General features: G+C 38.9%; 2 protein-coding genes across 2 annotated transcripts; one reads left to right on the top strand and one right to left on the bottom strand.

Moving 5' to 3' along the window:
• Window positions 1-2,392: 2,392 nt before the first annotated feature.
• LOC137242600 (very-long-chain (3R)-3-hydroxyacyl-CoA dehydratase hpo-8-like) lies at window positions 2,393-4,013 on the bottom strand. The gene has a single exon (XM_067769871.1). The coding sequence runs from the start codon at window positions 3,876-3,878 to the stop codon at window positions 3,141-3,143; it is 738 nt and encodes a 245-aa protein (XP_067625972.1). The 5' UTR covers window positions 3,879-4,013; the 3' UTR covers window positions 2,393-3,140.
• Window positions 4,014-8,852: 4,839 nt separating this feature from the next.
• Window positions 8,853-10,776, top strand: LOC137242601 (uncharacterized). Its single transcript, XM_067769872.1, has 5 exons — window positions 8,853-9,079; window positions 9,142-9,283; window positions 9,349-9,611; window positions 9,683-9,824; window positions 9,913-10,776. Exons 1-5 carry the CDS (start codon window positions 8,932-8,934, stop codon window positions 10,532-10,534), a joined length of 1,317 nt encoding a protein of 438 aa, XP_067625973.1. The 5' UTR covers window positions 8,853-8,931; the 3' UTR covers window positions 10,535-10,776.
• The last annotated feature ends 1,146 nt before the right edge of the window (window positions 10,777-11,922 follow it).

Below are 11,922 nucleotides of genomic sequence, written 5' to 3' on the forward strand. Positions count from 1 at the left end.
TCTAGCCAGGAGGCTTTTGTATCAAATTCAGTTTTTGGCCGGATCTGGTATCGGTACCTGCTGTGGCAAATGTTCGGTTTGGAATGTTTCCGTTTTCAGCTCCAGTATCGGTTATACTCCGCTTTGTTTTCTTGTCATCCCATTTTTTTCTATACGTTGCCCCTGGCATTAACCATAAGCATTGTTAACATCATCCACACCATTTTCATCATCCTAGTTTTGCTGCATCCTTTTATTCACTTTCATTCTCTTCACATTTACTTTTCCGTTCCCACTGACTCTTATATCGACTGCTAAGTATTCCATCATTCTATATCAGCTGTCCTTTCGGAAACGCCCTATTTCAGAAATTTTAAGGAAGCTCGTTCTTTCAGAAGTTGCTTGAAAAAATCCCTTCTTCAGTTGCTTAAAGAAATCCCTTCTTCAGAATTTTATTCAAAAATGCCCTATCTCCACCAGAGCTTCGTGTGCTAAATATGTGTATGATGCATGCATGTTTGCAACAGGATTCCCTCAAGAAGGTAAGGTTGGCAAGTACAAGCTATAACGCTTTGGTTGCTCTTAACAACCCTTTCTTTTCCAGCATATTGGGTTAGAGCATTTTCAGAACGCTGTGATTTCAGGGCCATACTTCTACCGAAATCTGGGATAGTCAGAGCCTCGCCTGCAAAACATGTGTATGATATAATCATATTTTTAACAGGTTGACAATTGGGTTGCGAAGCTTTAAAGCTATAAAGCTTTGTAAGGCGCTTACCAACCCCTTGAATCCCATCGGCATGATGTGGCTGAATGCGTTTGTAACACACAAGCCACAAGCCCACACATCGATGAGTATGTAATAAAATAAATGGCTATCTCCCTGATCTCTCCAGTTTCTTCGCCTCACGAAACCTTACATGGTCACCGTCCAAATCATCGGCGACCATATTAACAACATGGGAACGTAAATTGTCGACCATATTGGACATCGACATCGATGGCATTACGGCACCGACTGTCTTACACCCAAAAATTTTGGGTGTGACGTTCGATCAGGATCTACATTTTGGAGAGCATGCACCCGCAATTGTACCTAAAATCCAGAGCCGTAATAAAATCCTCTAAATCTCTTGCCGGCAGCACTTGGGGTGAAGACAAAGAAACGCTCATTACCACTTACAAAGCAATTGGTCCGCCGATTGCATGCTACGCGTCCCCGATATGGTCGCCAAGCCTAAACGTTTCTCACTGGAAGAAAATACAGGCCTGCTAAAACACTGCGCTCAAAGCCGCTACTGGCTTTCTTCTTATGTCCCCAGATCACCATCTACACAATGAGGCGAGAGTACTCGCAATTATGGAGAGATATGAAATGCTGAACAAACAGTTTCCCTTGAATACCCAGAAACCTGGGCATCCCAACAGACATCTGATTGATGACGCCACACCTCCCAGGGGTTTAAGAGGTTGTTGTTGATGTAGCGATAAGGTTACTCCACGAAGGCTTAATAGGTCATCTCCGTAAGCATTATGAGGAAATACGGCACCTGAGAACACAGCCGTATGAAGCAAAAAAGCACAAGCAGGTCCTCACTGATAACCACAAACAGGCGTCGGACCTCTATGCCAGGAATTGCCCGGCGAATCCAGTTCTTAGAGAAAAATACCCAGAACTCGCAAAAGGGGACGCACTCTCAACTTCGATGGGTGTGCTGTAACAGGTTAAACTCTTACCTATCCAGAATCAACCCCGACATACAAAATATATGTTTTGCTTGAGATGTGTCCCCACATGACACCAACCATCTCTTTAATTGCAATGTGTAACCAACGCCTCTAACACCCCTCTCACTATGGTTCTCCCTGTTTCCTTGGATTCCCGTTACATAATATTGATGACAATTTGTTGTTGTTGTAGAGATAAGGACACTCCCCGAAGGCTTTGGGGAGTGTTATCGATGTTGATGGTCTTTTGCCGGATGCAGATCTGGTACGTTCCGGTACCAGCCCGACCATCTCGGGAACGATTTGTTATGACCACATGCTACCTTCTTGGCCATGCCGCCCTCTCACCCCCTAGATCCATGAGGAGTTCTGGGTCGCCAGAGCCTCGACTGTTATGAAAGAGGATTCGCCACGGATAGGTGAGGTTGACAATTGGGTTTGGAGAAGCTATATATTGGGCTGGCAACCTGAAAGGGTTGCGCTACACAACCCCTTGAATCTGGTATTTTAGTCGGCTCTTACGACAGGAATGCCTACCTCGGGTATATTCTGACCCCCTAACCCGCTGAGGGAATGACAATTTGTGATCGGTCACGCCTATTGGATGGGCGAAGCACTGCTACAACAACAACAACATAGGGTGTACTACACTCAGCAGTGAATATATACATACGTTGAAATGAAATTATTTTTATAAATTGTACTTTAAGTTTATTACCAGTTGCAAAAAAAGTATATACAAAAATTGCCTTAGGAGATAAACACAAATTAAAAATAGGAATAGTACAATACAAAACTTAACTGCAAATGATTGAACCGCCTTATACCTTCAAAGCTTCCGCAACCCATATGTCCACCTCACCTACCCGAGGGGAATCCTGTTACAAATATGAATGTATCATACACATATTTAGCAGGCGAGGCTCTGGCGACCCCAAGTTCCTCATGGGCGTTATGGCCTAGAAGGTTTAATGTGGTCATATTAATCGTTCCCGAGATGGTCGGGCTAGTACCTTAATGGTGCTTTGTTACCGGAACATGCCGGTTCTATATCCGGCAAAGGACCATCAACATCGATAACACTACTCTAAAACATTCGGCGAGTGTCTGTATCGTTAATACAACAACAGTATTGAACCGCCTTAGTTAAATTAGTCGTCAACAATGCAATAAAAAATTAAAGCTTGTATTTATTTATAGCTGAGCATAGGTGAGGAGCCAATAAAACGCGGAATATTTAATGGCAGTTTTTAAATGTAAATTAAATGCTTTTTTGTGCTTCGAAAGTGTGGCTTTAATATCTAAGCTTCATAACAACAATTACATAATATAACAAAAGGTTTCCCAAAGTCCAAATAAATCAGGCATTAAGTGGTACGATTCGGTACATAACTATGTATGTATGTTTTCTAAATTTAACTTTTATGAACTCTTTATTTGGCTTTTTTGATTTCTTGCGTCTTGCTGCTACCTCTGCCACCCAATATCTTTTTGCGTTGAGCAAACATGTGTAAATACATTTGAGGGAAAAGTGGTATATACAAAAGCATAACTATCCAAAGTAGTGCAAAATAGGAAAACGTTGCATTCCATTTATTTGGCAATTGCGCTGACCATACAGTATTTGTTCTTGCATAACTTTGTGCCCACCAGAAACACAAAAGCTCTCCCGTTACGCCGATTGGATAGAGTGCAATAAACGTTGTATATCGTAGGAAAACAACAATATATGGCATACAATTTAAAATATTAAGTGCATAATAGCCATATCGTATAATTTCAGTAATAGCCCATGCGAGCAGCGCGATCGGCAGACCAGGTGATGTTTTACCAGTCGGTGTAGCCATAACGACACCGATTACAACCATCATTCGACTCAATACTTGAAAAGTTGTTATAACTGGATTTGACTTTACCAAACCAAATGAGGCATTTAAAATCTCAACAAATGCTGCATTTTGAAAAACTATTACTGCAAGACGTGTGTAATCCCAAAGATCTACTTGTGCACGAAATTGTTGTCCTTGAAGAAGATAGTAGTTTATCAATTGATAGAGAATATAGCTCCAGCCCACCACTTGAACGGCATTGTATACGAAAAGATAACCTTTGACCGCTACACTCTGTTGCTTTGCTGGAGACGCTTTTGTCGTCATTTTTGTTGCTGTCATATATTATACAACGAATTTGCGACGTCTTCACACTTTCACTAGTTTTTGTAAAGTGTATTTATTGCTGAAGCGAAATATCTGAGATACCAAATTTGTTTACTAAAAACAAGTCCCAGCCATTGTACAGGTTTACAAGTATGATATGTATGAGAGGGAAACAATTTCTTTCCCTTTCTAACACACGGCAGTTTGACACTTCGGTCAGTGTCAAACTAGCGTGGAACCCAGTGGAACCTGCGTGGAACATGAGTTTTGACACTGAACGAAGTGTCAAAATTCCCGGGGTTGCTTCGTCGAAAGCGACACAGGGAAGCAAAAAAGGGATCGGAATATCAGATATGGGTTGGTGTGATGGTACATTTTTTTGAACGAATTTAGTAGGAAATTTTAAGTGCACCCATATGGGTCCTTCAGAAAATTATAAAAAAGTCTTCAATTGGGGTATCTGAGGACGCGTAGTTATTTCAGTATTAAGAATACAAACACGTGAGTTAAGTTTTTCTACCCGTTCAAAAGTTCTCCGCGAAAAACAGTTTGAAACCGAGGTCGACTGCAATAACCCGTCCAAAAAAGCGGAAAGAAAAATGAATAGACGCGTTTTGTCCTGTTGTCAATAGTCCGAAGAGAAAAAGTATTCGAATTATTTGAAGCGAGGCCAAAACGCGTCTATTAATACCTCCCCCGACGGTTTTGGTCGTGTTTTACAAACGTCCCCGGTAATAAAGTATCACAATTTGTTAATTAAAATTGTCCAAAATATATGGTTATTAAAGAGAGATGTAATTAAGTGCTCGTTTGAAAGTAAATAAGTATATTTCTTTGTAATATAAGAAAAAAAATTTTAAGCAGTTTTCGATAGCAGCTACTAAACTTTTTTTGGTCCTAAGAAGTACAACAGTGCCAAATAGCATCCACAAAAAAAAACGAACAAGAACAAGCATTTTATTAGGTGAGCGTGGCTGTGTATGTGCGTACTGCTACATATCCTACTTGTAGACCTGCACAATGGTCCCAGCGCTGATATATAATCGATATATCACTTGATTGGGACAAGAGGTTAATCGATATATCGATACCTTTCTGCGTCTTGTAGGTAAAAAAAAATATTCCGAAACGCGGTACACCCGATTCATTTTGTCATCCCGAAATCCCGGCATAATATTTATTAAAATCCAGGGACTCCGGGATTTTCTTGGGATCTCATATTGCACATTTTAGAAGTTTGTTAACGTTTTACAAGACGGTGCAACACCTAATTTTTATCAAAAATTAGCAAAGGTGGGTAATTCTTTACTTTAGCCCACAACTGCTAAAACTCAACCAAATATCGGGAGAGGTATCAAAAGACGCGTTTTGATCCCAGGACCACGAATCCGAAAGCGGAAATTCAAAATTTTATTTCAAAAGATATTTCCAAAAAACCGAAAAATGGCCCCGTAGCGCTCCGAAACCGGGGGTGGGGTCAATAGTATTTTTGCGCAGACCACCTTTCTGCATTGGTGGCCTTCGGCCGCGCTTATAAAAAATTACCCTGGGTGGGTCCAACACCGGTTTGGAGACCAAAACTATATCCGCGCAAAACACTTTTACCCACAGTTTTTCTTGTGGGTACAACAAAATCATCAAAATTACAACAACCACATGAAAATTTTCAATTTTGTTTACAAATATCTCCGAAACGAAATAAAATTTGCAATTTCCGCTTTCAGACTCGTGATCCTCGGTCCAAAGCGCGTCTTTTGACACATCTCCCGATATTTGGACGAGTTTTAGCAGTTGTGAGCTAAAGTAAAGAATTACCCAAAGGTGGTATCAAAAGATGCGACACGACCCCCGATTTTAGAATCCGAAAGCGAAAATTTTAATTTTTATTTCTTTCAAAAGATATAAGCAAAAAATCGGTTCAAATCTTCATGTGGTTGTTGTTTTTTAGCAGATTTGTTGTACACATACACACATTAATGCAGAAAGGTGTTCTGCGTGCATTTAGTTTTGAAATCCAAACCGGTGTCGGGCCCACCCAGGGTAATTATTTATAAGCGCGGCCGAAGGCCGCCAACGCAGAAATGTGTTCTATGCAAAAAAAATATGGATCGGGCCCCTTATTTCGGACCCTCTGGGAGTAATTTTACGGTTTTTTGTAAATAACTTTCGACAGATTTTGATTTCCGCTTTCGGATTCTTAAAACGGAGGTCGAGACGCGTCTTTTGATACCAACTTTGATAATTTTCGATACAAATTAGGTGATGGACCGTCTTGTAAAATGTTACCAAAAGTTTTAACTGATGAATTATGTTCATATTTTTTATTTTTGCAAGAAGTAATTTTAAATCAGGGCAAATTACAGCCTTCTTTAGGCGTGACAAAACTCAATGATCTGACCTGAAAGGAAATAGACATTCTTCCGTCCGGTGGATCTAGTGGTACACATTTAGAACTGAGGTATAACATGCTCAACTTCCGATTATATGCGTAACAAGTCAAAATCTAGTGTTTCAGTTGAACCTTCATTTGCTTTAATATGATGAAGGTATTTTTTAAAATGAAGTGTTTTGAATTTGTTGAACTTTTTTTTGGAACACTTGTGTTAAAGTGTACAAGAAAATTATTTATTTTTGTTTAAAACGGAACAAATTTTCAATATTTTTATAAAATTTGTCTTGGATTATTTTAAAGCAGTGTACTGATTTAATATTTCGGTTTAAGTACTCGTATGCATTTACGTTACATCATTATTTTTGAATCAAAAATAAGTCTCTAGATAATCCCGAAAATCCCGGGATGGTCATTTTCAAAATCCGAACTCTCGGGATTGCAAAACATCTTCGTGACTTTGGGCTAACTTGTAGTTTAGTTTAACAACATGGCATAAAAGAAAGTAATTCCAGTTGTCGGGCCCAAATTGATATGAGATGGCCGTTGAAATGTTCGAGAGAAAAGTTCTTCGGAAGATTAATTTATTTTTAAGCTGCCGATTTATTCTTAAGCTGCCATACGACACTCTAATAAAAACTATGATCGAAACACTTAATTGGCTCAGCGTAAGACAGCTTATATTTTATCACAGTATGAAATTTGTGTTTAATATGAAGATTGGAATGTTGCCTGAGTACTTGAGCGATAAACTAATTTATACGTAGTCAGAGAAAACAACAATTTCAGACTTCCTTTCTTCTTAACAGAACTGGACAAGCAAAATATATTTTATAAAGGCTTAAAAAGTTTTAACGAACTTTCTAATCATATAAAAAATAGTAATAATTTAAGAACATTAAAGAAAAACTTGCTAGAGCACTGTGAAACTCTCCCGCAAAGGTAAACAAGTTTTAATTGTCCTTATTTTTGATTTTTCATGGACGGACACATGATGGAGAATGCACAACCAGCTAAGCCTTAAGCTGCAGAATCATTAAATGGATCGCCTGACAGAGTTGATGGGGCATAACGTGCTTTCAGCATAATTCGGGACAGAATTGGAAACACGTTCTTTTCAACATCCCATTGAACTGTGCTGATCGGAATCTTCTTGCATTCTCACAGCGTCATAAATGAAAATATATGTCCAAATTTTGTTGCCTTATGCTGGGAGCACTGGAGGATTGGAAACGCGTCCTTTCCAACCTCACTTTAAACTTTAAAGAGTGACTCTCAGACTCGTCCATTTGTCATGCTAATAAATATGCTTATCGGAATCACATGGCATTCCGACAGCATATTCAATAGAACTAAGTAATTTTAATTAATGAATTGTATTTAGTAATTTAAGTTTTAGGCCTAAAAAGGCGAAATAATAAATAAATTAAATTTATGGTCCTATCCGTGTTGCCAACGGCGAATATCGAAGGAGATATAATGTGAGCTATATGTTTTACGCAGATGTGCGGACTAGGTCATGTTGCGCGAACTGACCAAGACGCTCCCGCCAAGAAAGGGTTTCGGTCGTCACCGAAGTTTGGAAGTTGAGGAAGGAGAGACCTCCGCTGAGTTGAGACAAGCAGGCGGAGGAAGACGTGATAGTTTGCGTGACTTGTTACGAAACGGCCAAAATCGCTTAGGCGGCTAAGCGCCAGCTAATGATAATGTTCTGCGCAAAAATACTATGGATCTCAACCCCGGTTTCGGAGTGGTGTGGAGTAATGCTGACTGGCAACGGACAAAAAATGCTGCTGGTAACCATAGCAACGGGTGGTTACCATAGCAATCGGCGCGATTGGCGGTAGTCGTGCTCACACGTATTTGTTTTCGGCTTTGCGTTGATGAAAATCAAAATTTTTCGATTTTTTCGCTCGACAGCTGATCTATTTGATCGTGGCGAACGTGATTGACAAGAATTAGTGTGTTAGTTTTGTGAGAACGTGAAGTGAGCAAGTTCGCGGATGAAAAAGATTTTACGTTGCGGTTTATTGAAACCTACGAATGCAAAGGTCGGATGGAAAAAATTGCCAAAAATCAGGTAATTTTCTTAGTGGCTTAAGATTAGCATCTTATTATATTAAAATTGAATAAGCTACAAAACTGCATACTCGAAAAAATTCTTACGAAACAGTTCAAAAATGTTTATGAAAATTCGCAAAATTTACAAGCAATTTTTTTTTTTTTTACAAGCAATAACAAATCGTTATCAGATGACATGTTTACGTCTGCACGCTACGAATTTTCAATACAAATGGCGCTTGATGCTTTCTGCTTGTGTGGTGGCCGGGCAAGCGACAATCACCCGATACGCACACAACTTCCAACTTATCTACAATGGTCCCGAAGACATCCTACCCTGAATGCCTTAAGGCAGATTAAAATGACTGGCGAGAAAGCGGCAAGACTTTTCAATGTCACTGTAAAAGCGTCAAAGCTTTTATGTAAACTCGGTTTATATTCAACATATTTTGGTGGCGGACCTGTTGATAAACGAAATGTTTCCCAAAACACGGGAAAACTTTGCTTGTTTTAGCGATTATTGTGAATGGCTTCTGCGGCAAGAAGAAAAGAAGACACAAAATCTATAATTTTTGTTTACTAAATTAGTAAAGGTATTAATAGTTATAAATAAGTAAAATGGTTACACAAATTAACGATATTCAGCTAATCAAATTGGTTAAAGAGCACCCTATTTTGTACGATAAAATTCTTGGGAGAAAACCCGGAAGCGCTTCAATGAAAGATGATATTTGGCACAAACTATCACAGCAGATGAACTGCTCGGGTATGCGGCAAACATATACATAATTTTCCTTCAACTAGATATTTTTATATATTTATTTATAGAACGGGCATGCATAACACGCTGGAAAAGCTTAAGGGATCGTTTTGTTAAGGTATTTAAGAAAGCACAAGAGAATCCGGAAGAGACGGTAAACTGGGACATGTTCGAGCATCTACTCTTTCTAAGAGATCACGACAAAAATGGGTAGGATCTTACTTTTAAGCACTTCTTACTATCATAACGCAATTTATTTTATATATAACAATAAGGACAACTTTCGTTAACATAAAATATGAACCCAAAATCCAAAAACGTGGTCGAAAGCCTCTGAAACGAAACCATAAAGAAAGTCGTAAGCAAGAATGTGAAGATAGTGACGTTGATCCAGAGGAGTTAATAAAAAACCAGCAATTGATTGAGCTCGTAAAGGAACATCCAGTACTGTATGATAAGTATAAAATACGTGATTCAAAAAATTTGACGCTGAAAAACGATGCATGGCGTGATATTTCTGAGAGTATGGGAATATCGGGTAAATTTTTAAAATTTAATTTATTGTTTAGTGTAGTTAACTTTTTTAATAATCGTAATGTACACACATAGAAGAAGAATGCTATAAGCGTTGGAAGAAAATACGAGAACGTTTTTCACGCGAGTATCGCCATCAAAAATTATATCCGGATCATCCTGTAACGTGGGTGTACTTTCAAGACTTGCTGTTCCTGGAAGAACATTATAGGAAAGGGTAATAACGCTGTTTGCTTAAATACATACATACATATATATGTACGTATAATATTAGCATATTATATCTAATCTTCAAACAATTGTAGAATACCTCTACCTGTAGATGCTATCATACAAAAGCGCAAAGCAAAAATGGCAACAGAAAGCGCAGAAGATAATACATTGGATACAGATTGTGGTTTTACGTGTGTCAAGGATGAACGAGATGACGAATTAGATTTAGAAGATATTGACACCGGATGCACAGATTTAAATGCATCTTCTTTAAATGAGCTTATTATATTGCCAAGCAATAATATCATATCAAATGACGATTCGCATAAAATGCAACTAACTATACCTTCGGCAACTTCATCACATGAACGTCAACAAAATAAGCAAGACACTACTAACATAGCCAAAGAACCAGAGAAAAAATTAACAGCTTTAATAACAGGCATTCAAGAAGTGCTAAATCAATCACAGGACTGTCTCAAATCTTTACAAAAACAAAATGTGGAACATAAACGAGAATTGCAAGCAAATGCATTCGCTTCACTAAACACACAAGGAAGCATGTTACAGAAGGTGAATGTCCTACTCGATGGTTTGGATGTGACACAGCGAGCAATGGCAGAACGACGAATTGTACAATTTCTATGCGAATGTCAAATAAAGACATTAAATAATGACGATATTGAGGATGTGTCTTATACGCAGATTCATTAATTGAAGCGATGCTTTGATTAAGATGTTGTGTCACACTTTTAAAGTTTTATTGTTTTGTAATTGAATGCTTTTTATATATATTAATATTTGATAGTCATGTGCATTCAGATTGCAGAAAATATCTACTTTGTTATAGATCTTAGCGATGATACACTTGCATACAAATTTTAACTTCTGCATGCCTTTTATTGTATTTTATGGAGATGAACTTTTGATGTTAATTAAATAGGATTATATCATAATGAATGCAACTATTAAGGGTAATAGTCTAGTTGAGGGGTCGACTGCTAATACGCTATTAAGTTGAGGGTAATAGCCACCGTGGTGTGATGGTAGCGTGCTCCGCCTACCACACCGTATGCCCTGGGTTCGCACCCCGGGCAAAGCAACATCAAAATTTTAGAAATAAGGTTTTTAAATTAGAAGAAAATTTTTCTAAGCGGGGTCGCCCCTCGGCAGTGTTTGGCAAGCGCTCCGGGTGTATTTCTGCCATGAAAAGCTCTCAGTGAAAACTCATCTGCCTTGCAGATGCCGTTCGGAGTCGGCATAAAACATGTAGGTCCGGTCCGGCCAATTTGTAGGGAAAATCAAGAGGAGCACGACGCAAATTGGAAGAGAAGCTCGGCCTTAGATCTCTTCGGAGGTTATCGCGCCTTACATTTATTTTTTTTTAATAGTCTAGAACAGGGGTCGACTGCTAATAAAAAATATCGATATGTGTCAAAAGACGCGTATTGACCTCGACAACAATAATCCGAAGGCGGAAAATAAAAATTTTAACTCGGTCAAAAGATGATAACGAAAAACCGAAAAATTACTCTGGGTCCCTCCGAAACCGGGCGACGGATCCACTATTTCTGCGTTGGCTCCTTCGGCCGTGCTTATAAAAAATTACCCTGGCCTGTTCAGCAATGGGGTGGGATCAAAATTAAATCCATAGAAAATCCCTTTGTACACAAAAGTTACGTTCCAATGACGCGTGAACCAGATACGGATAGAGATTTAACATGCAAATGCAACAATGTAATCCATATGCCATTGTGAATGATATCATTCACAATGCCATATGTTTTGACAGGGTGATCAATATGGCGGCGCATAGGGCCGGCTATCTTCAGCGGGTGATAGCAAGAGATACAGAACGAGATAGCGATGTGTGTATTAAGAAAATTGCCGTCTTTCAGTGAGTTTTACAGCTCTGTCTCACGCTCAATTCTCACGGGAATGCTGTGGATCATTGAGAGACTTGAGAAGCAGATGTCGTGAAATTTTCGCACGCGTGAATTGTTATAGGCAGATGTCGCCGCTGTTTTTCATTTAGCTCATACGGCGAAAGGCTAAGCAGCGACATCTATTTTTGAAAAAGTAGGTATATTAAAGGCCGCGTT

Source organism: Eurosta solidaginis, chromosome 2 (genome assembly GCF_040869045.1).
Source record: "Eurosta solidaginis isolate ZX-2024a chromosome 2, ASM4086904v1, whole genome shotgun sequence".
Lineage (NCBI taxonomy): Eukaryota > Metazoa > Arthropoda > Insecta > Diptera > Tephritidae > Eurosta > Eurosta solidaginis.

Coding starts and splice junctions, on each gene's coding strand:
- LOC137242600 (XM_067769871.1), bottom strand. CDS start 3,878: ATGACAGCAACAAAAATGACGACAAAAGCGTCTCCAGCAAAGCAACAG.
- LOC137242601 (XM_067769872.1), top strand. CDS start 8,932: ATGGTTACACAAATTAACGATATTCAGCTAATCAAATTGGTTAAAGAG. Junction 9,080..9,141: donor ACAGCAGATGAACTGCTCGG/GTATGCGGCAAA, acceptor ATTTATTTATAG/AACGGGCATGCATAACACGC. Junction 9,825..9,912: donor GAAGAACATTATAGGAAAGG/GTAATAACGCTG, acceptor AAACAATTGTAG/AATACCTCTACCTGTAGATG.